The sequence below is a fragment of the Dermacentor variabilis genome, chromosome 2 (genome assembly GCF_050947875.1).
Source record: "Dermacentor variabilis isolate Ectoservices chromosome 2, ASM5094787v1, whole genome shotgun sequence".
NCBI lineage: Eukaryota > Metazoa > Arthropoda > Arachnida > Ixodida > Ixodidae > Dermacentor > Dermacentor variabilis.
The window spans coordinates 159,370,228-159,397,256 of NC_134569.1; the positions used below are offsets into that span (position 1 = coordinate 159,370,228).

At 44.5% G+C, this 27,029-nt stretch overlaps 1 protein-coding gene across 1 annotated transcript in view; it reads right to left on the bottom strand.

The window, feature by feature from the left end:
- Nucleotides 1-27,029, bottom strand: part of LOC142572885 (neural cell adhesion molecule 2-like) — a 297,408-nt gene that overhangs the window by 14,663 nt on the left and 255,716 nt on the right. The window contains exons 6-7 of the mRNA XM_075682323.1: nucleotides 23,514-23,810; nucleotides 20,566-20,850 (exon numbers count right to left, since the gene is read on the bottom strand). Of these exons, the coding sequence (XP_075538438.1) occupies nucleotides 20,566-20,850; nucleotides 23,514-23,810 (582 nt within the window). The remainder of the gene's footprint in view (nucleotides 1-20,565; nucleotides 20,851-23,513; nucleotides 23,811-27,029) is intronic.

Genomic DNA, 27,029 nt, shown 5'->3' on the forward strand with positions numbered 1-27,029 from the left:
GGAGCGATCATACGGCTTCGCATGGCGCGTCTTGTCGATTGGATAGGATCCCACCGGCGGCTGTGGCATAGCACGTTTAGATCCAATCCATAGTTTAATTCGAGAAAATGGCGCTTCCATTGGGAACTTAGGTTGTTGCGCTGGCGTTTCTAGAGGAAGGAGGAGAGCGGGTGGAGGTGCGAAACGCGTTTGAAAAAATGGCAGAGCGCGAATTACGACGTCGCTTTCGTTTCTCGAAACAAATAGTGCGTTGGTGGCACAGAGAAATCAACCCCATTATCGGGTGCCAGCGAGCCGCTGGAATGTTGTTGCTGCCTTTTGAAAATGTCGCCAATGTTCCCCATCGTTTCTTTTTTCTTTTCTCTTTCTCGCTGTAGGCGACACCACCTAGGGACAACGCGGACAGACTAATACTTATAAATTGTAGAAGTCAGACATATTACTATTTGAACACGTGTTTAAGCTTGAGAAGAAAAAAAACATTTTTAGATAAAGATTTCAATCATTGGAAGACGAGAAACATTTCGTTTTCTAAAATACTGTCTGCAAGCAGACGACAAAGGAGGGAAGTAAACTTCCGGGGAGTTCACTGCTTGCTGATTGGTTGCTCTCTCCGCCCCGTTCGCAGAAATTTCGAATACTGCCACTGTGTGACGTTGCAGCAACCGAACAGAACGCGTATCAAACAAAGATCTTCGATCGCGCCGCAGAATGGTGGTGGAAGGCAGTACAACGACCACGCTGCCGTAAGTCATAAAAAGTGTGCCTTCCGATAGTGCGATTTTCTCGATAGTGTAGGCAAACGTCCATTTGTATTTTGTCCGGTCGAGTGTTGAATTGATTCGGCTTAAGGCAGCACGCACCCTGCGTACGCGCCTGCGATGTCTGGCTCCACGAGATCACGGCATAAGTTTTCTGTGATGTCATCGAACTCCTTTTAAACAAACGAAGTCTGTGCTGGCTTGGTTGCCGCGGCATTTCTATGGTGAGCACGATGTAGCGGGTTCAATCCCGTTGAGCGGGCCGCAGTCACGTGGGGGCGCAAAGCAAAAGCGCGCGCATACCGTGTACTAAACGCACCCTACTTTAGTAAAATTAAAGGTACTCTCTCCACGACAGCGTCTCACATATTCCATTGCGAAGGTTCCGGACAATAAACCTAACAATTTATTTTTTTAACGTCCGTGGAATCTTAGCTCTTCGAACAGTTTTTAATATGGTGACATTAATAGGCAACGTGAATTATTATTAATCAAGCTGTAAACAATTTCAGCCTCTATAGCGTAATCACTGGGTCGAAGGCTATCCAATCACGAAATAGAAACGAGGCAAAGTTGCTGCTTCAACAATTCTCATGTACTTCATAGCAATTTCCTGTGAAAATTCCTTTTTTTTTTCAAATCGCCTTACGTACTTATTAGCTTCTGTTTATAATCACAGGAATAGAAGGTGATTATTACACTAACTAACCTTCTATCCGTTCCCTATCGTCTTCTCTAGCAAAATTTTTTTCAGATATACATTCATCAAGAAGATAAACAAAACAGAAACAGATCGGTTGGCGTCAAAAATGCGGTCAGCCTGCCTTCTGCAGCCACTCTCAATAAGGAAGTCACTTTCTAGAAAAGTACCGGAGACAGGGAAGAATTGTAGGAGCTTTACATGTAAGTTCGCGGTAGGAGCTACAGTATTGCAGGCTTATACCACCCTATGGCACACCAACCCTTTCTTCGCACTTTGTAATAAAACCTGCAATGTTACGCAGGGTAAGCAAGTTGAGCCTTCGGAGGCTCTCAGAGTGCCGCCATCTAGAGCAATGAAAGAGCACTGAGACCAGGAATAAAGTTACATTCTTGCTAGGCCATTTGAAGAAACCTCCTACGACTGAGCTTTCCATCAAAATCGCCTTTTACGTTCCACTGAGGTTTTTTTTTCTTCTTTTTTATTACGACGCCAAGTTCACCGTAATGGTGTTGAAGGCTTACGAAGAATGTGCGACCTGGAAATGGAGTAGGACGACTTCTCGCTATGCTCTCGCTAACACAAAGCGCAGGAATCCTCGTAAAAGAAGGTCGGAGCGCCAGCACATCGTTGTGCGAAATTTTTACGTTTAGTTCCCTCAAGCTCTTTATGCGGGCCAGACTCTTGTATTACGATGCAAAGGGAACAAAGCACATCAGCAACAAACGTATGCGAACCGGCACCACAGCTTTGATTGATGGCCTGAATTCCGGAAGGAAGTTTCAAAACGTACGCTTCAGACATTTGAAAGGAAGCGCCATGCTGCCATAGAAGTGCTTCTTTACGACGAAGGGAGTTTCTCAGTTTCTCTCACGCTTACTTCCCGTCTGTGCTCAGCCAACTGCAACGAGCCGAGAGTGATCATTCAAAGTTGTACACAGCAAAACCGAAGAAAGAAAGAAAATGTCAAGGCCATCTAGCACTAGCAGAAAAGCCTGAATAACTTCAACTGTAAAGGATATTATATATCTATACAAACAATTAGCATGTTCCTTTGCGTCTATTTTGGCTTACTTCGTACTAATCATTCGAGCTAAGTGAGTCGCTCGCGTTTGCTAGCAGAAACTGCAGAACTTGTTGTTTTGTTGCTTTTTTTATGTTTTCCATCTTTGAGCACATTTGCGAAAGATTCTGTATTACCGAAATGTTTTTACATGAACTCATATAAACATTCTGTGTTTATTCAACTATTTATTGCAGAAAGGCTGAAAATTGAGCCTGCTGGTGCATTTCGAAGCTCATTTGCAGGAGCTCTAAACGGCGGGAGAGGGACACGGCTGCGCGCACTCGTTGATCGATGCGTGGACCGTTTAGCGTCACAGCGAAAGGGATTTAAACTATTTCCCCTTCGTATTTCAGTTGATGATATTTTAAATAACAACTTGTTATTCTGCGCTCTTGTGTTGTATTTCCTTGTACGATCGTGTAGCGTTCCTTTATAAAAGTTTCAAAACAATTTGTTGCTTGTGGAGAAGATGTCAACTCAACGACTGCCAACATTTTAACTTTCATCCGAATATATCATTCACTCCCGCACTTGCACGAGCCATAGGTATACCTACTGTTGTCTACTTGTACTCTCCTGAATGCGTACTCTTAGAGTACAATACAACGTCCCTATATCTCTGGAGCCACTTTTAACATTTGCCAACTTCTTTTTCATGAACTTTTACGGCGTTTCTGGAAACGTAGTTTTCAATGTAAGCCTTCAACAACCACCAATATTTAATTTAAGCGGCTTCATCAAGTGATTGGTACAACTGGAGTACCTTGTCTCGCTTCAAATTCTCCTACAAAAGTGTTCATCAGTAAATAAAGTAGAATGGTGCAATGTGCGATTTCTCCAAACGTGGTTCTGCGAAACGCCGTGTGAAAAATAACAGAGACACGGCAAAGCATCCCTGACGCAATCATAAAGCATTGGACTCTATTCACAAGGAATATAGACTGCACAGGGAGCACACGACGTCAACTTGCTATTAAATATACGCAACTATACAAAGTCTAATTAAGGGTGTTCCGGTTTTTGAAACACTCAATCTACCCATGAAAGGCTTGATACCGGATTGCTCCTGGGCCTGTATTCATAAAAAGCTCTTACGTTATAATTGTGCGAAAGAGAAAGAGTTGCAGCCGATTCCCAATTTAACAGGTGACCGGACAATGGTAAAGCGCACTTATGAAAAAAAAAGAAATGGTTGTTAATTGGGCACCTGGATATGTTACAATCGCCTGAAGACCTTTAACCTGGGGTGGTGGCTCAGCGGCTATGGTGTTGCGCTGTTAAGCACGAGATGGTAGGATCGAATCCTAGCCGGGGGGACCGCATTTAGATTGGGATGAAATGCGAAAAGGCCCCTGTTCCGTGCATTGGGGGCAGGTTAAAGGTCCCCTGGCGGTCATGATTATTGAGGAGTCCCGAACTACGACATACCTCATAATCAAATGGTTATTTTAGCACGTAAAATCCCAGAATTAATTCATTCAAGTTCTTTAGCTTACGGCGGAAAATTCATAGATAAGACAACTTTTTAGTCAATCTCCGCTCGGAACAAGACCGCTCAAATCACGAACTAAAATAAACCGGAGCCTTGCACGAGAACGCATTTTTTTTTCTTTGAGGGCGACGTTTGGGTCACAAGAGAAACGCCGTTCCAAAGGCATTATACTTTTACGACATCCTGTTCCAAGAATTTGCCATAAGGTTCCAAACTGAGAACCGAAGTTCTGATGTAGGACACAGTCCTGAAGATGGATCAAGTGGTGGAGCCACTTAAAGTGGCACTCACTAGCAAACCGAAGCCCAACTACTGGTTCAGGCACCTATGGCTGCGCTGAGGCTGTGTACGTGACTTAAGAACACTTCGCTTGATCCAATTGAACTTGATGCTTAACCAGCGAAACTGAAACGTGCAGCCCTGGTGTTTATCACTAGGGTAATTTAGACGGTTCACTAAACGACAGCTTTGTAGGCCGCCGGATCCTCGGTACACAATCTTGCGCTCGGCTGCACAAGCCTGTTCTTGTGCATGGGCTGCAACATCAGCATGGCGTACACGAGCTCGTTCCCGGTTCTGCTCGTGGCGATGCTGATGGAAAGCTGCCTGCTCCTAAGCAATACGTATGGCTCGTGGCCTTCCTATAGTCGGGCACTCAAGTCTGTTGCCCTCAGGTAGCGAAAAAGTGCTCGAACTGCTTTCTGGGCCAATGAGCTGTGAGGCCAGGCTCCCAAGATCTTCGCTTCCGTAAATGGCCTGTCATCCAGTCTATTCAAGGCACACTGGAGAGTCGCACGTTGATTATCGAAGCGAGAACAGTGGCACAGAAGGTGGCTGATGGTCTCTTCACACTTGCACTTAGCGCACATTGGTGAATCCGCCATTCCAATACGATAGCTGTAAGAGTTGGTGAATGCTACTCCTACCCACAGCCGACACAGCAGTGTTGCGTCACGTATTGGAAGGTTCGCTGGTCCCTCTTTCACTCCCCATTCCCCTCCCCACGTGTAGGGTAGCAAACTGGACTCAGTCTGGTTAACCTCCCTGCCTTTCCGTCTTCCCTTCTCTCTCTCTCTCTCTCGTGGCCTTCCGATTTTTGAACTGGAGATAAGCTGCTGCCTGCACCCTCTGCTGCGACGGAGAGCAACGACCACACTACTGGCGCAGCTAATCAAACACCACCTAGATAGCACAAGGCTTTTTCACTCCGCTCCATGACGTCATTTTACCTGTCCCAATCGCCACAGAATTTAATAGGGATGTTCCGGAGTAGGGAACAGTCCTTTCGACGTCACCGCTTTTATTATGCCAGCCATGTCGGTGGAAATTTCGGGCCAGGTAGCGTAACGTCATGGGTCCGAGTAAACAGGCCTCGTGCTAACTAAGTGGTGTTGGCCAATCACGCGCCTCTCTTTTCTTTTTCCGTGCATGCGCATGGGGTGGCGCCGGAGTAGTTTTCAGCCTACACATGACCGATAGAAGGATGGACGGAACGACAAATTGGTTAGCCAACGACAATGCATTAACGACCGATTGACGTTGATTGTAACGACCAGGTATTGCCATCCTCGTCACAGGTAAAGGCGGCCGAAACTGCCTGGAAAGCGTCCATATGTTTCTAGTAGTAACGTGAGTGATTGATAAAAACTATAAACGCTATCTATCACCTTTACTCAGTTTGACAGGACAGATTCTCGCCAGGTGTGATATTCCAATGTCCTCGGTTTTTTTTTTTGCCCTTACGCCACCTCCCACTGCAGAGCGGACTACTTGAGATTTATTCTGATTAACCTGTCTAATTATTACCTCTTCTTTCATTATCAATCTTCTCCCTACACGTTTCTCGTTTTCGTCGCATGGCAGGCGAAATGACTGCTAATAGGAAACAAGCAAGACATTTTGGTGCGGCAACTTAACTTGACCTCGCGCAGGCTACTCACAACAAAGCGCATTTTTGCTCGCAGCTGGCAGCCAATAGCAACCTTCGCTCTCAGGGAAATTAGCTTCTTACGTCCTTGTAATGTAAATCTGGGGTTTTACGTGCCAAAATCACGATTTGATTATGAGGCACTCCCGATTCATTTTGACCCCCAGGGTATCTTTAACGTGCCTCAATTGCACGAGACACGGGCGTTTTTGCATTTCGCCTCGACCCAAATGCGGCCGCCGCGATTGGGAGTTGATCCTGCGATCTTGCGCTTCGCCGCTCAACAACATAGCCGCTAAGCCGCTGCGGCGGTCTCCTTCTGTCTTTTCGCTTGAAACTGTACTCTTGAAAAAAAAGGTAGGAGATTGTGTGTGTTGGCGGTGGGGGGGAGGGAGGGGCAGGAGGCATTGCCTATTGAAGACAGTGAACCATCGTTTAAACAAAGACAGCCCGTAGTTTGAAACCAACTTGCTGCACAGCAATACAAGCGGAGTGAAGATTTCTTGCGTGTTGGATTCCATGCTCTACTTCAACGGCCACACTTCAAGGGGCGGAAAGCAAAGAAATTAATTTTTGTACGGCCTCCCGGATTTTTAACGATATCATGCTTGTGTCGAACACACGAAGCGTGATCGCCTATACAACGCCGGGAAACAGTGAGAAGGGCAATTGTATGCGCCAGCGCACATTACACACTTCAATGCTTGCGTAGTCTGCTATGCTGTTCAGAGTGCACACGTCCTCCCTTTTTTACCCCTGCGGACCCACCATCCACCTATAACGTAAATCTGTTCCAATCTATTTTTATCGCAAGCGCCTGATGTAAAATGTACGTAAATGCCGGGGCAAGCTTCGGGCGGTGACCCGCAGCGTTTTATGACCCAAGTCAAACGCTCTCCTCGTTTAGAGGAGGGCACTTGTGTTTGCTTTCAAAACGAAAAGCATTGCCTATCTTGACATGTGCTTCTTATCTAATTAACCAGCAAGAGGCCAGGAGCACGGACGAGTGGTGAGAGTTTGGGTAGGGACTATCTAATAATAATAATAATATTTGGGGTTTTACGTGCCAAAACCACTTTCTGATTATGAGGCACGCCGTAGTGGAGGACTCCGGAAATTTTGACCACCTGGGGTTCTTTAACGTGCACCTAAATCTAAGCACACGGGTGTTTTCGCATTTCGCCCCCATCGAAATGCGGCCGCCGTGGCCGGGATTCGATCCCGCGACCTCGTGCTCAGCAGCCCAACACCATAGCCACTGAGCAACCACGGCGGGTAGGGACTAGCTAGAGCAGTTAAAGTAGATAACCGGAAGAGCGAGGTGTTGCCGGCCTGTGCGATTGGCACGCTTCCCCCTACTTAGCATACGGTGGCTGGTAGAAAATCATAGCGGCGTGCAACGAAAAAAAAGAGAACATTAGGAATGTCGCTAAAACTGATCCTCAGCGAAGAACACTTGGAAGCGGAATGTCGTATGCGTTCCAAAACGGCTTGACAACGTTATACTGCCACGCGAAAATATTTATTATGTGTGACCAAACTGATGCTGCCCGGCAATTCCGAGTAGCCTGTGTCCCAGCGATTGGTATGAGGACGTCTTCTAGTGCTTTTGGAATAGAACAGCCTATGGATATTCCAAAAAAAAAATTTTTTTTCGGCGTATTATTGTGCCTTCAATGTGTAAACGTCACTTTGACAAAGTTATAGTTCGCAGTTTTGTGACGTCGCGTGACAGAAAGACAAATTGGGTGCAGCCTGAAAGCTTCTGTCCCAATATGAGGGGGCTGACGGCAAGAAAGATGTAGAATCAGAAGTAATTGCTTTAATTTCTTTCACTATATAATCATGCATAGTCAGAGTGTGCGCGTAATATCGGATCACGAGTTTTTTGCGGATTTCGTGACCTCACGTGACAGACAGACGAAGTAGAAGTGGCCCATAAAATGTTTCGTGGAAAGCTTATTGCAGAAATGGAAGAGAAACAGTTTGAAATGGCTTTACCTTATGGCGCCCCTGCTATGCACCGATACATTCTGTTTAACTTTTTTTTCTATTCAATGGTGCACGCGCGGATTCGCTGATACGAAAACAGAAGCGCGTCGCTGAAGCCCCTTCTTAGCCGTGCACGTGTCGCTCTTCCCACCGACTTTGAGTGCGTAGCATTATATAGCGACTCGGTCAAAAAATTCACTGTGAAGCCAGAGAAACCATTTCCCAATACAGGACGATAATGTGCAGTTTTAAGCCAATTGTCGGCGTGGTTGGTACCTGGCATTCTAAGTACAGTCAGTAAAGTAACAAACTGCCCTTTATCCGCAGTAACAATACGCGTGCCGGTGCTGAATATCCTACTAGCCTGTCCGCTTTCTCCTTTTTATTTGCGCCATACGAACAAAGGCTCCATTAAACCTAGGAAATAGATAGCGAAGCCTATACGGAAGGGCCTATGCCCTGACCCTGAGAATGGAAGGAGACTAAACGGGACCCCAAACTAAAGGATGTGCCACTCATGCATTACTTACGCGTGCATGTGCAGTCGTCCCTCCTACGCTGCGTGTGACATCATTAGTTGGTTGTGCCTCGCCTGGCATCACATAAACAAATTTAACGGAACCTCCTTCAACGTGAAATACCGAGTATACGCGTATGATTATGAGGCACTCGACGCGCTACAAAATGTACATCGTTCAGCGAAGTAAATATGTGTATCTTTCTACTTGTACTCTTCACGCATATAGAAATAAATAATGTATACTACATGAGAACAATCGCCTCACACATCCTTACCGTTCATAACACATTACCCGCCGCGTTGGCTTAGCGCTTGTGGGGTTGAGCTGCTAAGCACGAGGTCGCGGTATCAAATCCCGGCAGCGGCGGCCGCATGTCAATGGAGGAAAAATAAAAACGCCCCTGTCCCGCGCATTGGGGGCACGTTAATTATTCTTTGGTCATCAAAATTAATACGGAGTCCTCCACAGCAGGGCGCCTCATAATCAAATCGTGGTTTCGGCACGTAAGCACTCCAGAATTCATTAATTCTCACAACTCAATCTGCCCCACACCGACCACCATACAATGGTACGCATACGTGGACCGTTTGCACGCAGGAAAGTCCGGTTTAATTTTTTTGTAAACAAGGTCACGCAGATAACACATGCAGGGCTAGCGTCCTCCTGAAGTCAACATCCTAGCACATGACGCGGTCACTAGAGTGCGCTTTGTGCACATGCGCCTACTAGTGCCGATATCTCTGCTTTTCGTCGAGCTCGCGCTGGCGGCTAGGGGCCAGGAACTTCTGGACGCATATGGGACCTGAGAAGAAGGTTCCACCCCATCTGGTGCCCGCACGCACCAACCTTTACTAAGGGCTCAGTAAAAGCTGATTCTCTCTGTCTCTCTTAAATCACTGGCATACCACTGATGCTCGCGCGATAATTATAAAAATCTGGGAGACTGTACATAGATTGAGGTGCAGGTGAAACAAAATTCAGATGGTCATTTACCATGGCTGCTCCTAACCGCGAGGGTTATTTTGGGACTAAAGCTCAATGAGTTGATTCCGGTATTCAGCAGTCTCTAAACTGACATTGCTTTGGAAAGAGTAGGTCGTAGGGTGGCGTCGGAGGGATGTCGATATCGCTGGAGCCCTCAAGTAGCCATCATGTCACATAGTGTCGTTTTAGTTCAGAGGTGCAACGAGATAATGTTTATTTTAGTGTGACTGCCCAATATTAAATTTAAAACGTGTTGGTCATTTTTTTTAAATAACGTACGATAGATTCAGTGGACCAAAGCCCGTGAGAACACTATGAGTCGCTTACCAGGAATGTGCGATCAGCATAAGTTGACACGCTAACAGGGAATAACTGATGAAAGCTTGGTAAGCTATAATTACGTGACACTGCGATGCATGTAATCGCTCTGTGGTTGGATTCTAAGCATGGAGCAGTCGAAGGTGTACATTTTGGAGTCTGAGTGAGACAATGGTTACAGATTCATGTGAATGAGGAAAGAGCCCAACGCATCGGCGTAGCTTCGCAAACGTTTGCATTAGAATTTCTGCTAAGTTCTATTTCAAGATAGGCAAGATACGCCAGATAGCCGCCCGGCCATTATCTGCAGAATCGGTCCCTCGATACTCCGGAGGGCAAGAAAATAATTATGGCAGTTTCGAAATTCGCGCCCATGGAATATTTTTATATAAGATTTCATACGAAATTTTAGTCCACAATTAGCTCTCGCGAATGCGGTGGTTTCATTATATTGCGATTCACAATCAAGAACAGCGGGAGTCAGGGAACTCGCCAATGAAGCAGCTCCCTTAGCAAAAAAGTTTGATGAATACTGGCAGTCAACTATAGTCCCAAATACTCGTGACCACTGCTTACCACCAGAAAACACCGCATGTAAAAGAAACCACGAACACTGCTGTTGGCATTTCTATCCAATTTGATAGTGCAGTAATGTGGAAAGTTTGCCTAGTTGGTCAATATTCATCATACCTCGCTGGTGAGGCGGCGCAATTGACACGGACACAGTGAAGACACACACGTCACACACGTGTCATCTTTTCTTGTGTGTCTTCCCTGCGTCCGTGTCAAGCGCGCTGCTTCACCAGCAAGGTATGGTAATTTGATAGTGCCTTACTCGATGCGCGCTCCTGAGTGAATCAACAGACACTGTTGCCGTAGGGTGTACTAACTACGCATCTATGTGCATCGAGTCATCAATTCTGACCGCTTTAATTAGATATGGTTCTCGTATCGCGGAAGGTTATCATCGACTACAGGGTGCTCCTAGGCTAGCGTTGGTACAGTGGTTGTCCTAGCGATTTGTTTTCATTTGCCTGCTTGGTAAATTCTGTAGTTAGTGACGCATTTATTCATCTAGTTATCAATTTATTTCTTTGACCTACGTTTTAAAGCAACTCTTTGCCTACGAGTGGCGGTGTAGTAGTGGGGTTGGGAATAATTTTGCTAATTCCGCATTCACCAATGTGCATGATATTTATCATAATAGAAGGTTCATGCAATGCTAGAGAAAGCTCTTTCAGCTTCTAATTGTGATGAATATAATAATTTCCACGTCCTCGCGCAAAAAGTATAATAAATGCGAAATAAATAGTTGTACGTTTAACGTCCAGCAGCATGATCCGAAACATGCAAAGGGAAATTTACTCCATGAAATTTAGATTGTAAATTAATCTATAACGATTTGTAAGGGAATTCTTTGCTGCTCTATTTGTGCCGGAAGAACGGCACAATACTGAACATCTTGGTAGAGGTGTAACAGCAATCAAGGGATTAGGAACAGACACTTTAACAGAGAATACAAAAGACTACAAGCCATTTTGAATACTTCGTGATTCCACCGTATGAGAGAAATCGGCTAAAGCTACAGAAAAAAAAATGTATATCTAGCCTTAGAAGGAGATGTCACAATGTAACAATGCGTGGAAACAAATGACAACAGGCGGAAATGTAACGGCCACCTCTCGCCAACGAGCAAGGACAGCTAGTCTTGCGCAAGAAACAACCGTGAAGGGGCCGTCACGAAAGGTTAAGCAAGATGCCTTGAGGCGCTGCGACAGTAAATCCGTTCAACCTTGTTATCGGAAAACGAGCAATAAACTCCGTGCCTCTTATCACCACAGTATTACGGGACGGGACCTCCCCGCCGCGCCCGTTTCGTTTTGCCGTTCTTTCCTTTCTCGATAATCAAAACCTAGCAGGCTTTCTGCCGTTGCCAATTTTTTTTTTCACGCGTTTCGCATTCCTGCCCTGAAGGACGGGATAGACATTCGACCTGAAAGCGCATTGTGCAATTCACCTCTCTCTCGAACTAGTGTACTTGCCAAGTACTGCATATATCCACTTATAACGACATAAATCATTCGAAGCCACCGAACAATTTCTTCGATTGCTACATGTGCGGCTTGACAGCGACAGGAAAACTCCACGAAAGCGTGTCAACCCTTTCCGGTATGCTTTTCCTTGTGCAGACAGCTGGACGCGACTGTGGACGCAAAGACGTATATTAGGCTGCGGCAGTTTGGCCTTTGAGAGATCCTCATGATTCAATAAAATAAAATTGAATTCTTTGCAAACGAAGGATGCCAACTCAACTGTTGCGCGGCATAACATATAGAAGCAAACATCTCATAAGTTACCAATAGAGCCCAATCACGAGCGGTAACGCTACGCCACCGCTGCGGCAGCGCCACGCAGTGCATCGGGGCCCCAGTAGTCCCTGTCGCCGCTGTTTTTTTTTTCTCGTAGCCTTCGTACGGGCATTTCAGCTAGACATCGGGTGATTTTTATCGTGTGGATTGACCTATATTCATATTTTACGACGGCTATGTTTACGCGTTTCACACTAGGATGGTTTAACAGTAGAAGAAGGCATAAATGTATCTGGTTTTATACCTTTCCAACCGATAAACACGAGCTGAAACAATGCATCCGGAATATCCGCAGGGCAGCGGGAACGTCTCCAGACACACCGATATACCCTCGCCCGACTACTTCGTTTCCGTCGTGAAGCCGACCGGTTCTGGGGGAGAAGAGGTCCCATGCCCCGGGGAAGTTTCTGGGTTACAACTGTGGGAGCAGGAGGACACCTAGCGCAGCGGAAGCGGCTAGATCGACAGAGCACCAAGTGACGATGGACGCCGGAAGCCGCCGCTTTTACCGCAGCTAAATTCGTAAACATCTTGGTTCTCTGCTTTCTGTAGGCTCATCGAGGGTGCAGGAAGCCCGCGCGTTTTTCTTCGGAATATCCAATAAAGTATTTGGCTTGCTTTTTTTCTTACCACTGTATGGCTGTGACGGCTTTGCGCATGTGCCATGGTGTGCCTGTGATGTAGTTAGTTTCCAGGTACGTGTTGTCAAAAAAGTTACATTCAGTTTTGCTGCTTCGTTTTGCGTGCAAGAACCTGAATATGATGTTCAGGCACGTGGTAATGAGGGACTCCGATATAAGTTTGACCACCCAGGGTTTTTTACCGTGCACCCAATCTACGGTAAACGAGCGTTTTTTGCCATTCGTCCACCTCCCCCCCACCCCCCCCCCCCCGGAAACGTGGCCCCCGACACCTGGGTCGCGACCTCTCGCTTCGCAACTACACGCCGAATCCACTACGCCACTAGTGTGGGTGAGCTACCTAAGCGCTCTCGGAAGCTAGACAGTGCCCGTGTGTAGCACCTAAGTAGGGGCTAGACCAGGACCTCCTCGCAACTTCACGTGTAGAAACCTCGCAGCACTTAAAGCTCTCCGCTCTTTGCGCGCCGTGTGCGTGCGCACACTTGCAGCAACCTGCGCATTCGTTATGATAGATTATAAAGGTTTAGCGCTTACCGCTACTCTTTCGTCACCCGGAATCGTTGTATTGACGCAGAAATTTTCACACCAGAACGTTTTCTTATCTGAAAACGTGGCCGCGTTCCGGATTTCCTCGCGGAGCGATTCGAACGGCAACCACGGCTAACAAAGGCGCCTAGCGGGCGCCGGTGCGATCAGAGGGCGGCGCTTAACTGAGCAAAAACAGAGCCATGCGTGTCAACGCTGTGTATATCGGTATATTAAACTATACACGGGAATATCTTTGAGTCTTCATCACCGCCATTTATTTTTACCCAAAGTTGTACTTCTACGTAACGGCGTAAGAAAGACGTAAGAGAAGAAAACAATATTATACTGACCTATTTACAGCTTTATTTGGCGCCGTGCATATCATCACTTGATGCTGTAGAACTTGAAAAGCGCGCGCAGCTTTTTTGTGGACGCCATTAGACGAAGGGTGGCGTAACTGGTCTATCACTGGCAACTACCTGAACTGCATTGCGCAAGTAGCGAGAACCGAGTGAGTTGGAATATTCTCATGATATGTCGGTTGCTGCGCTGACAGATCATGAGACACCAGATAGCCTGTCACATAGTGATGACTTCGCTTGTGACACAGTGACGACTGTTGCCACCGCTGCCCTTGCGTCACTGCGAGGCTGCCGCCGTGCGACCATACACTTGAGTGTTTTTCGTAGACGACACGATTGGTCAATCGCCCCTCGATCGTCTCATTCACCGCCCGTTATCTCGCATGGTAAAAATGGCGGCATTATTTATGGATATCACAACCATTTCTGAACATGCTGCTTCAGATACGTCTCCGCCTCCGAAAGGTATCACGAAGCACGAATTCCCCATTTACCTCACAATCCCTGACATGCACAAATAGTCTGATATGGCTGTTTCGGCAATATTGCAATTGGCTCAGTCTCGCATGTTCGTAAAGTTTCCAGATTACCTTCAAGTTTTCACAGATGCATCTGTGCACAACGACGGTCAAGGCGCCTCTTCAGCTTCTTTCTGCCCATCAACTCAAGTACGACGTATCTTTCAAATACCTCATCCAACTTCGTCAACAACTGCATAACTGGCAGCGATTAATGTTGCACTGAAATACGTGGAAGAGGAGTTAACTACATCAAAGGTTGTCATCTCTACGGACTCCCGTGCTGCCCTTAGCAGGTTATAACGCAGTGAGCTTGATTTTCCACTTGTACATTGCATTACTGACACTGCGAGCAAAATTACATCACGTGGGGTATCTCTCGTTGCTCAGTGGATACCTTCACACGTAGGAATAGCCGAAAATGAAGAAGCTTATCGGCTCGCTTCAAGTTGCGCTCATAACTGTGATTGCCCAGAAATTTTGTGCAAGCTTGATGACGCTCGTCTGTTTATTCGTCACCACCTACTCAAGCTGCATCCAGATCAGCGCGTCGCAAATGGAACGTTCCCTCCCCGTGTTCGCGGTCGAGGCTTCCCTCGTCGCGCTAGAGCACAACTGCTGAAGCTGAGGGTTGGTTGCGTGAACGTGCACGAATGTTTACACTGACAAGGGCATGTGGCAAGTCCATTGTGTACGTCTTGTGGCTGCTACGAGACTGCTTCAGAACCTAATATTTGAGTGTCCCCTTTCAGCCCGCAGAGCATGTCGCTAGTGACAAACTATCATCTCCTTGGCCTGCGATGTGCGACACTCGAGGAATGTTTATACCCGAGTGGTTGTGCACCTAAACGTGACCAGGCCCATCGCGCCCTACTAACCTTTTTAGAGTTAACTAAGTTAGGTTCACGTTGGTAGCGTGAACATTCAACATTTTGTAGTAGCGTGACCTTCAGTGACCGGCCCTACTGTGTGTGATCTGTACTGTGTTCTAACGCTTCTTCCTTTCAAGATGGGAGGTAGCGGGTTCAAACACCTTGTAGTGTATATTGTGAACCAACTACGGGTGAAACCGTGATTGCGTGCAGCTGTACTTGGCGTCTCATCGTGGAGCGCACAATTAGCCGCATAGCGAACTAGCCATGGATGTGATTGATAATTGTGGAGGCTGTTCGACGCGGCGTCACTTTAATTCCGGCTGCAGAGTCGGAACTGGGCAGAACAACGTGCGTATATAGTGTACTGTGCTCTACTTTAGTCTTTAGATTTGTCTTGTTACTCTTCCTTTCCTCTCTCCTCCCCTCCTTCCTATCTTCCATTTCGGTGTTGCTGTCACCTCCCTTCAGAAGAGTAGGCAGGCGTTGTGCCCCTTCCGGTGGCAGTTGCCAGCCTGCTCGTCGTTTTCCCTTTCCTGTAAACTGTGTATATGTGTATATGTGTTCAAAATAATAATTGGGTCTGTATAGGCAATAGTTACCGTCGTGTGCTAACACAATTCTTTCGCTTCATTAGAACACGGTTCACAAAGTTGCTGATCGTACATGTTCTGCCTTGAGAAATGGATATCATCAAATGCGGCACACTATTGCCGAAAATAGATACTACGTCCAGTAAGTTAAAGAAGTTTATGGAATTCTTACTTATTTCATCAAAGCACATATTTAAACTTATACATTTGGGCAGTAGAGCTCTATAATTTTGCATTTTCTTTCAAGAATGTCAAGCACGTTGGACTAACTCTAAAGTGTTCATGTTGGAATAAGAGGTAAGCACTGCGAAAAGCATGAGTTCAGAATATATCTCTTCAGTGGGCGAACGTGTGTCGAGGAAAACAAGCAACGCTCAAAGCGCGAGTGAATGATGGTACTGGCCATAGAACTTAACGCACGCATCAAGTACGTGCACTATTTGTACGTGTACCACTGCACACTTCTGAATTGTCGCTTGCTTGCGCGTACAATAGAAAATTTTCAGTGCAATTATCGTAGCACTGGCAATCGTAATCTACAGGATCGTTTCCTCATAGAATCAGCGATAACAATGCAGAAGTCCTTAATAGAGCATACAGTGCGAAGAGATAATTGAATGACTGCAATAGTCCAGTACAAAACGGTTACAGGCAGAAATTGAAACAATGTACACACGACGATATAATGTAGCAAACTGTAAAGTTTGCCTAGTTGGTTAATGTTTATTAACGAATAAGCTCAGATTTACGAAAGGAATAAGGTGACATCCACTGAGCTGTCGCAAGAAGCTACGATATAAGCCGATACGGATTTCTGAGAGAAGAAACTTTTAACCCAGCGAAAAACGTTCTTGCTGGTCCGAGATAAAAGCCGTGACTAAAGCATTTTCGGGTTGATTGCATCGCCATCCGACTTGTCCAGGAAGCTTAAGATCACCGGAAGAGGTTGAATTAGTCGACAACTTAAAGCACACTGACGCTGAATAAGGCAAGTGAATTCTGCGGAAGTTTGTGCTTGCAACTTTTTGCTACAGTTAACTGGATAGCAATTGTCATTTTTCATTTATTTGTTGTTTGACACATACAGCTGTCTCAGGTGCTGCAGCAAAAGGCAGTATTCTTGCTTGACAAAGGCTGCAGCACCCAAAGCATGTTGACACTCTGAAGCAAACAAGAGCACAAGAAGTTTTACAATTTTCGAAATATGATAACATATGAAAAACGATTAACAATTCGAAACTCAATCAGAACAAGTTAAATAGGAAAACAAAACAATAACATTGTGATACATGAGGAAGTTATAAATAGAGCAGCGAAGAAAATACGTTTTAACCAATTTCTTGAACCTCAAGCTTGATTTCGAGCTTTGTAATTGTTCCAGGATTGTGGGATTATTGTTTATTAAGGTTGATATTTGAAAGTGTAATGCCTGTTTCCCGTAGTTCGTGCGAGTAAGCGGTATAGAGATTGGGTCATGTCTGAGATTATACGGAGCTTCTTTGATGGCGAAGGAAGGTCTGATTAAACTGTATGTGATCAGCTTGACGGAGACGGAACGCCTCGAGCGATAGTTTATGCAAGAATAGGTGGTCTATATTGAGTATGCCAAGCTTATCAAAAAACGGTTTAGTGTGTGCAAGAACAGGTAGGTTTCAAACTGCCCTTACGGCTCCTTTTTGCAGCCTATATAGTGACATAAGGTTAGCTTTAGTAGTAGTTCCCCAGACCGTGTAGACGATAGTGTATTAGTGTGTAATATAGCTGTTTCTTTCAATTCATTGGAATAAGATGCTTTAACATGTTAATAATTTCCGTCGCTCTACGAATGTCGGCTCTAAGGGTCTCCACATGAATGGACCAATACAGGTTTTCGTTAAACCATACACCTAAAAATTTTTCAAACTTTGTATTTACCTATAATGCGCCCCCCAAAATTTAACTCGTAGTGACCCATCAGCTGCTTTCCTTTAGGTCTAAATTTGACGTACTTTGTTTTTTCGCAGTTCAGTTGTATTTTATTTGAATTTAGCCAATAGTTGAGGTCCCCCATCCATCTATTGGCTGCGCTAAATGCTTCTTGAATGTTATGATCAGAGAAGAAAACGCTGGTGCCATCTGCATACAAAGTCATGTACGGTGTGTTTGGGACGTTAACAATATCATTGATATAGAGAAGAAACAAAGTTGGGCCTAGGACTGAGCCCCGAGGAACACCGAAGTTTAAATCGAGAAGCTGGGACTTAAAATCTTTTAGGCAAACAAACTGTTTACGGGAACTGAGATAGTTCTTAATTAAAGTATATGCTACACCTCTTATGCCATACCAGGGTAACTTTCGCAGCAAAATATCGTCATTAATAGAGTCAAAAGCCTTTCAGAAATCCAAAAACACTCCAATAATGTAAGTCTGTTTTTCAAAGTTCTTAATTAAGTGATCTTTCGCATGTAAAAGCGCTTGCTCAGTAGACTTTTGTTTTTGAAACTCGAATTGTGCTGGTACTATTGCTTTGTTTTTTTTCAAGTGCACAACTATTCTTTTATTTATTATGCGTTCAGGGATTTTAGAAAAGATAGGAAGAACTGAGATGGGTCTGAAATTATTCAGGTTATCTGACGCACCCCCCTTATGCAGTGCCACTACTCTCGCAATTCCCATGAGCACGGGAATATCACCAGTCGATAAGACGAGGTTGCAGATACGCGAAAGCGGGTGACATATTACTTGCGCTACACCCTATATAGGCTTTCTACTTATTTCGTCCGCTCCGCATGCGCAGTTATTCTTTAGTGTAGATATGACGTCTGCTATCTCGGCTGGGCTTGTTGGGTACAGGAATATATTGGGTGTATCAGAAAATATTTTGTATGCTTCACATCGGCCTACAGGAGCATCGCTACACTGCGCAGCAGAAACCTGGAAATGCGAGTTAAATTTGTTGGCTAGCCATTCCCCTGATAATGTTATTCCGTCGATAACTATTGACTGAGGACAGTTCGCTTTGTTGCCCGTCATTAATTCTCGAAATGTTCTCCAAAGCAGTGAAGGATCGTTTGCAGCCTCAGTAAACTTATTCTGATAGTACTCGCGTTTAGCCTTCTTAAATTTAGAGTTTGTTTTATTTCGAAGCTGCTTGTAGGCTTGCAGGACGTGTGGATCTTTCGATTTAATGAATGTTTCAAATAACTTTTTACGGCGTTGAATTTCTTTATATAGTTCGTAGGAGACCCAAGGCTTTCTACTCTTTCGGTGCATTTTGCGCATTTCTAGTGGGAAACCCCTTTCATAAACCTTCATTTGTATTCAGGAGGCTCTAGTGAACCCAGTTGCCATGTTCAAATTCAGCTTCATTAAGGGAGCAGTACTTTTTTCTATTTGGCACATTCTGTCAAAGTAAACACCAACTCCGCACATATTCTCGAAATGCTCGACGTTCGGCTGCTTGGTGACGTTTACGATAAAAAAAGCAATTAAGCTTCAAATATATAAAACAGTATGCGACGAGGTACCGTAGCTCACTACGCTGAAAAATTCATAGTTTCTAAGTTGTCGCTTGTTCCTAGCTATTACCATTTTAGAGAAATGTTAATTCTACTTATAAACAGATGTTCGTGCTTATATGACTGCTACGTGAGTTAACACTCTCGAGCACAAATAGCAAGGAAAGTGCCTTGAGTGAGCTTTGCTCATTCCCTAGCAATGTGCTTTCAGATTACACGCACAAACCTGTATCCATGAAGCCCCTTTCCCCTGTGAAGTGTTTGGAATATAAAATATAGTGACGTTGAAAAATACAGCGCCAAACCTGTGAATAACAACATTTTACTAGGTGAACTGTGGCCTCAAAAGCAAGTTACACTCAAATCCCAGCGATAGTGGCGAATACAGTCGGCGATCGTCGAAATCTGATCTGCTGGCCGAGGACGTCGGCTTTTATACATGAGTCATCGAACTTTCCAGAGTAATCGCTGGTGTTCGCGTGTGTTCTAGAAAATATCGCACAATCCGCGTCCCGTACACAATCTGATTATGCAATCTTCGGTGACAACAGACAACGCATAGAAACATCGATAACATTCCACTAAGTTCCAATCACGCACGCGCGTCTTGCGCCGAGTGACCAGTTTAAGTTTTAGTGGGTGAAATGCAGTCCCCAAGAAAAGAATAAATAATACACGTGTCAGTATGTTTCTTTGAGTCACGTACCTAACAATAGTGTTGAAGAACAAGAAACCAAGCGGTTAGCCATGGCCCTTTTTATTCATCATTCTATAGCAGCAAGCAGTGGGTCACTTTAGTTCTAGAAGCTTCCGTACCATCAGTACTAATAATAATGATCCTATAAACCACGGGACCTCCATGCCGTATGAATGAGCTAAGAATGGCACGCGCATATTAGAAGTGCAGGAACGACTCGAACATGAGAAGCTAAAGCTACAGATAGAATAGTGTGTAAATAATATATTCTGACCTTGCTAATTGACGAATATATTTAGAAGAAATAAAGATGAGGTCCATTGAACCGTTTTGATGGAAATGAATTTCAAGGTATCATCACACCGATTGACGCTGCTCTAGTTCATTGCCTTCGCTACCCGGTACGGCTGTGTCGTTTGCAGCGTATCGGTTTCGGGGGCCACAGAAATTATGCCAACAAGTATCGAAAGAGGATGATGACATGAAGTGCATTGAGAAGGCAAAAATCAGTCTGGCAACCGGCTCTTGATGCCTTTAAATTTCACGTGGTAACGAGCACTCATGAATATAATAATAATAATAATAATAATAATAATAATAATAATAATAATAATAATAATAATAATAATAATAATAATAATAATAATAATAATAATAATAATTAGTAGTAGTAGTAGTAGTAGTAGTAGTAATAGTAATAGCGTTGAGTGGTAGACAAGCACTTACGCTGAACGCGCAGCTGCAGCGTCTCGCCCTGCGTCCGACCTTCGGCATTCGCGGCGCTGCACGAGTACAGGCCCGAGTGGAGCGTCTGCACACGCTGGATGACCAAGAAGTTCTTGGAGACGAGCACGTTCTCCGAGGCCTGCAGCTCTTGCGCGTTGAACTGCCAGGCCACTTCGTCCACCGGAGGATTGGCATCCACGCGGCACTCCAGGTACACGTCGTTATTCTCCTGGATGTTGTCAAGGCTTAGCTTGGTGCCCAGCTGGAGCGATATCTTCGGTTTGTCTGCAACGGTGGGGGAGAAAAGGCACACGTTCAGCATGCAGACTGACTGAGAGTCTATTCCTTATGTTAATGAAATTGTAGCGCAACACATAGAATGGCTAAAAACTGGCTAGACAACTGAAAAAAATAGAAAATGCCTGAGAACCCCAAATTAATGAAGAATACAAAACCAGAAAAAAAACAACTTCCCTCGAATACTCGTAGTAGTCAACGTTATTGTAATGAATGAATAATAAAAAACAACAAAGGCCTAGCCCCATTTTCTATCTTCAAACGTTTGCCTATGGTAGTCTCAAATTTATTCGCAACTTCGTTATCAATCCCATCATAATCGTCAGGCCGATGACATCCACAAAAAAAAAAAAAACATGTCCTTTCCTAATCTTTTCTTGGCTCACTGGCAAAAGTTCTTTGTTTTTTCATATACTGCTGCTATATAGTGTAAAAGCTTTAGGTAAATGTCCGACCCTGAATACACGCTCCTTATCTTTGCTAAAGACTTCAATCTCTTTGCTTAGGTCGAAATTCCCAGACCATAGGAAACTGGGCGAACCGATTCGTTTTCATTGGCGTTGAAGTACAATTATAATTTTTCTTATTAATGCTTTCTTTCGGAGTGGTTGGTTCATATTTTAAATAATAACGTGCACGCAAGATTCACGAGAAAAGAAAAAGGGTCTGCTATGTTCTGTCCTGTTTACCTGTTCTTGTGGATCTTGTGCAGCACGATAATAATTATATTTTTCCATTCATATTCGTTTATCAGTAACGGACGCCAATTTGACATTGACAGGAGACTGGTGAGGCAAGATTTGGGTGCCATCGGCCACAATGTCTCACCGCCATTACAACGACATAATGTAGTTCCTGTTTTCCTCCCTTCAATATTTGAAATGGAGCCAATTAATAAAATTTTCTTCGCAGCTTGCCCAATCATTCTGATATACCACTACATATATTTACATTTGTAGGTCTCAATATCTCCGCTAAACTCCGGTACTCCTTGTTAATTCTGACTGCATCATCTCCAACCAATGATGTGCATTTTCCTTTATTAGGTACGTAGAGTTATTAAGAAGCTTTTCTTCCAATTTCTGAATAGCGAAGTTTGTTTTCATTTTATGTTTACGTTGCGCATACTCGACATGCATTCATAAGGCGGAATGTAACAGCTGCATCAAACTTACTAAGTGTCACTGTCTTTCGTTACTGTTATGGCGACCTTTTTAAAGGTTTTTATAACAATTAGTCATAAAAATTGAGGACGTCTTCAAGGCTGGCCAACGCCATGTAATTATAATAGTTGCATGAGAAGGGGCCCGATAACATAAAACTATTCCGATATGTTTTTATTCCATGCTCCTAACGTTAAATTAACGGAACTACCGATGTAAGCATGGGGCGACGACCAGCAGCGCTGCCTTAACAGCCCAATCACTCTCCTCGTTTATAGGAGGTAACTTTTGTTTTCTTTCAAAACGCACAACATTGCCTACATTCATCAGTTTTTCTTATCTAATTGGCTCACAAGAGGCAAGGAGCACGCTCAAATGGAGAGGGTTTCGATGGGGCCGAGCCAGCGCATTGAAAATAGATAACCAGATGAAGATGGTAGTGCCTGGGTCTGCGATTGGTCCGCTTCCCCTCCTTCAGCTTGCGGTGACCGGTCGAAAATCGAGGCGGCATACAGCGGAAGATTCAAAATGCTGCCAGATCGAATATTCAACAAAGACAGGATGGCATAGCGAATACGCATGCATGTCGAAGGAGCTCGATAACGTTAAACAGTCACGCAAACATTTCTATTTTATGCCAATAAATTCTTGCTCCCCGACAGCTCCGGATACAGTGCCAGGACGATCAGTGGACAGCCATTTTCTATTTCTTTTGGAACGGGGCAGTCTCCGGCAACTGAGAAAGAAAATCAGTTTTGTTCACGTTGAAAAATTTATTTTTTTTCACGTCACTTTGACGCATTGAGTTCTCGCGGTTTTGTGACGTCGCGTGACCGACTGCTGAAGTGGGTGTAACCGGAAACTTTTTGACCGATACCAGAGGGCTAATCTCGAGGAAGCGTCGAACCTCTAATAATTATTTTGCTTTTGCTTGGTCGACTCACGCATAAACAGTGCGTACACGTCATATCAGATGGGAAACTGTCGCGGTATTCGTGACGCCACGAGACAGACACGCGAAGTTTTTGACCAAAAAATGCTTGACCAATGACGGAGAGCTGATTGTAGAAGTGGAATAGAAAGTTTGGAATAGCTTTACGTTATAGCACCTATGAGTAGGCGTATGAAATGAAATAGTTAAGAAGAACCGCACACATATAATTCCATTTTGCAAAGCTAAACCAAAAGCGGTATCCTCAATGCGTCACCTTACAAGTTACAGGAAAAAACAAGATATTTAGCTGATAGCAAGAATGAGCATGATAGCAAAACATATGGCAGCACAGAAGTATTCAGTTAGTGTCGATATACTTTGTGCAACATGAGCAGTGTTCGATCATGAGGCATTGTGATCATCTTCAAGCGACATGCAAGTCTTGCTTAGTGAACGCAAAACATTTGTCTTCAAGGAAAGAATGGTTGACGTGCGTGTTTGTTTTCCCTATATTATAAAGTTAGGATTCGAGTATTCTGCGAGCTGCGACTCACACTGGATATCCATGGTCCACGTGTCCTCCTCCACGCTCTCCGTCATTGTCGGGTTCTTGGCGCGGCAGGCCAGGCTGGAGCCATGGTCGTCTCTCGAGGGCGTAAAAGACACCACGCTCGTGGTCATATTGCCGTCCGTCGACAGGTAGACGAATGTGTGATTGAGCTCACTCAGACCCTTCCACCAGGTGACCACCGGCGGGGGCCGAGAGCCCCACACTTCACAGGCAATCTCGGCTGGCAGGCCTGCCGAGATTGGGATCTCGGTACGCCTAATCTTCACCGATGTGGGACGCACTGCGTAGTGAGAAATTTCAACAAAACAATGAGGAAGCATCACGACATGCCGCTGGTACATACGTCGACAATGAACAGATAAATATGCCTATGGTCAAAGGCCAATCATAAATCTAAAACTGCAGGGTGTTACGCTGTGGCACTTCATGTGTAAACGAAAGCCCTTTGCCATTGTCCATAAAAATGTTTAAAACATCATCGCAACGCTTCCGTAAGCCTTGTCTATTAAAAAAGGATTAAGAAGTCATCCATTTATCTAAAAACTTTTACATTTTTAAAGTGCTGTCCCGTTTAAAAGGCTCATCGGGCAGGCGGTCCACCCTTGATAAAAATATGTTGCACAGCAGCGGCGCTATACGCGAACCAATGCAAATGCCGCGTTTTCGCAAGAAAAGCTGTTTGTCAAAATAAATAAAGATACTATTAAGATAGGCTTCTAACAATGTTAAAAAGTCCTCAAGCGTAACACCGGCTGCATTCTGAAAAGCTATGATGTAGCTTTTTTTTTCTACCGTAAGAAAAAAATGCATCAAGTGGAATTGAAGAAAACAGATCCTCAACATCCACAGAAAACGCATTGCCTATGGAGTGTTTGTTTCTTAGAAACTGCACTATGTCTTGTCAATTGCCTGTCGAGAAAGTGTCAGTTACTTTAACAGCTTTTAGTGCCTTTAGAATGTGCCTACTAAGTAACAACTGCCACCTGCCTCGTTCGCTCACAATGCTCCTAAACGGCACATTTTACTTGTGCGTCTCTGAACTGAAAAATATGTTTAGCGCTGTAGCTCTGAGATTCTTACTCTCTTTGGTCAACTTTTCCAAGTTGAACGCCTTACATAGGTTGACAACTTTACTGTTCACCTTTGATTCAGATTTTCTAATCTGTACAAAGTTTTTTTTTACAGCCTCTACGGCTTTGTCATTGTAGATTCCTCTAGGAAGTACCACAAAACACCCCTCTTTGTCTGCTTCCAAAATAACTAGATTATGATCTCTGCAAAACTTAACAGTCTTCCGCATAACAGCAGCATCACGACTTGACTTATGCCCTGAAACGCTTTTTCCTAGACCACCACACACCATCAAGCAAACACCTTTCTTTGTCCTCCTGGGGAGCTTTTCTAGCCATATTTCTATTAAACACTGCTAGTTCATGCACACGAACGTCGGGCTCAGTGCTATACTTAGGTCTTTTCATAACAAGAATTGTCGCATCCTCAGGCCAAGAAAGGGCCACGTGCCAAGAAAGGGTTGCTGCCGCATAATTCATGTCATTCCAAAATTGTCAAGCGTGGAATTGCTATGCTCTGCTTGGAGTCTTCCCTTGGAAAATTGTGCACACGCACAATGCAGGCATCGTTCAATAATCAGATTAAACGGCTTAAAGCAGCACGGTTCCCTGACTCGTTGGTGAGGTCAGCCACCACAAGCATTTTACGGAAGGTTAAAGGTACCAGTGCCACGAGGAAGGAAGAAAGTGCCAGAAGCCTAAGACCTGCATTGATTCCTTACTTATGTGGTAAATAAACTTCTTCTTCCCTTTTTTTTATGTTCATAAGGTCTCCCATAACCTCAAGAAGGAGGCAGGCCGGTATGTTGTACTCATTGCCTGTCCTGCCGCGTCAGACTGGGTCGACTCTGTTCGAGAACCACTCGCGAGGAGACCGGTTCGCCAGGCTGCGGCAAGAAACGTGAAACGTCCTACGGGAGATGCGTTATGGGCGTGCTGTATGAAATTGCCCTTGAGTGCGGCAAGTCCTACATAGGACCGACTGGACGCTGCATAAATGAACGAGCCAGGGAACACGAGCTAAATGTAGTGTAAGATGGCGTGGCACATTTGCCAGCGCACTGCAAGGCCTGCATGTGCAAACCACGTTTATCTGAGATTAGGATTCTTGGCAGAAGGAGAAATCAAACAGCACGTGAGCTAATGGAAGCTAACTATATAAAATAGAAAGGCTCAAATTGAATCGGTGATACATCTATTGTTCTACAAATCGGAAACAAGATTGTTTGACCGCTGCGTAACGTAGATTTGTGAACAGCCTGCATATGCGTGTATGTGTCTATATATATTCATGGGTCACTGCCCAAATAATACCAGTTGGAAGTGCCGCCCCTGTTGCCTTTATGTGTCTTCCTGTTGCGTGTGTTGACTTGCGGCAAAAAGCATGTCTTTTAGCAAGGACCAACAATGCCAACAAGCAGTTCTGTTGCAAAATATCACTATAACGAAGTCGCATTTACGCACTAAGTAGCATTCGCATAGCATTGAACTTGGCCCGTAGAAGTTTGGGGGCATTCATTGAGGTAGAAAATTTGATTTAGAGTTTTTTTTTAAATGTAGTTCTTGAATCTACAGCAGTCGGCCAGCATTTACTGGTGGGGAAATGAAATTGCTGCCCTAGCGACGGTTCTTTCGGAGTAGCAGAGGCCAATCTCGAAGATTATGGCTTTGTCTATTGTGAGCACTGGGAGATATTGCAACAGCCAGAAATACGTGGTGGTCTCGTTGCGTTTCTTTGCATTTGCGTCTGCACCTCAGTAATCAGTCAACATTTTCATTCTGAAGGGCCCTGTGATTTGTGCTACTTTCATTGTGCAAGAGAAAAAAATTCCAGCACAATACAAATTAGGCACTCGTGCTACGATTTTGGCTACCAGACCATACGGAGCAAGATATCTATCCGATATGGATTCCGACCGTTTCAGAGCAAACGACACAGTGGTGGCACAGCACTTCCTGACGTCACACACTGCATGTCACAAGTAGCGATCGATGTCAGCAGTAGGAGCGTATATAGATACAGTGTTTGAAATTGCAACTTGAAGGTAATGTGAGCGCTGAAATGCCTGTTTTCTTTTTCTTATTTTATGTGTCCCGTAATGGACCCTCTACTTCTACGCAGCTAAAATGATAAATTGCTAAATGCCATTTCGAAAGGTAAATTGCTGCTTGTTTGTAAGCTCATAAGGCGACATGTTGTAGTATATGGCAAGGCTTATCTACTGTAGGCACGCAAAGCAATAAAATTATATATATATATATATATATATATATATATATATATATATATATATATATATATATATATATATATCGACACGCGTACTTATTTTTATCGGGCGACCACGTTTCGCCGCCTAAAAAATGTTATCGGACAGCGCGGGACGCGCCTGCATGTATCCGAAGTTTCTGAAAAGTTATCGATGCTT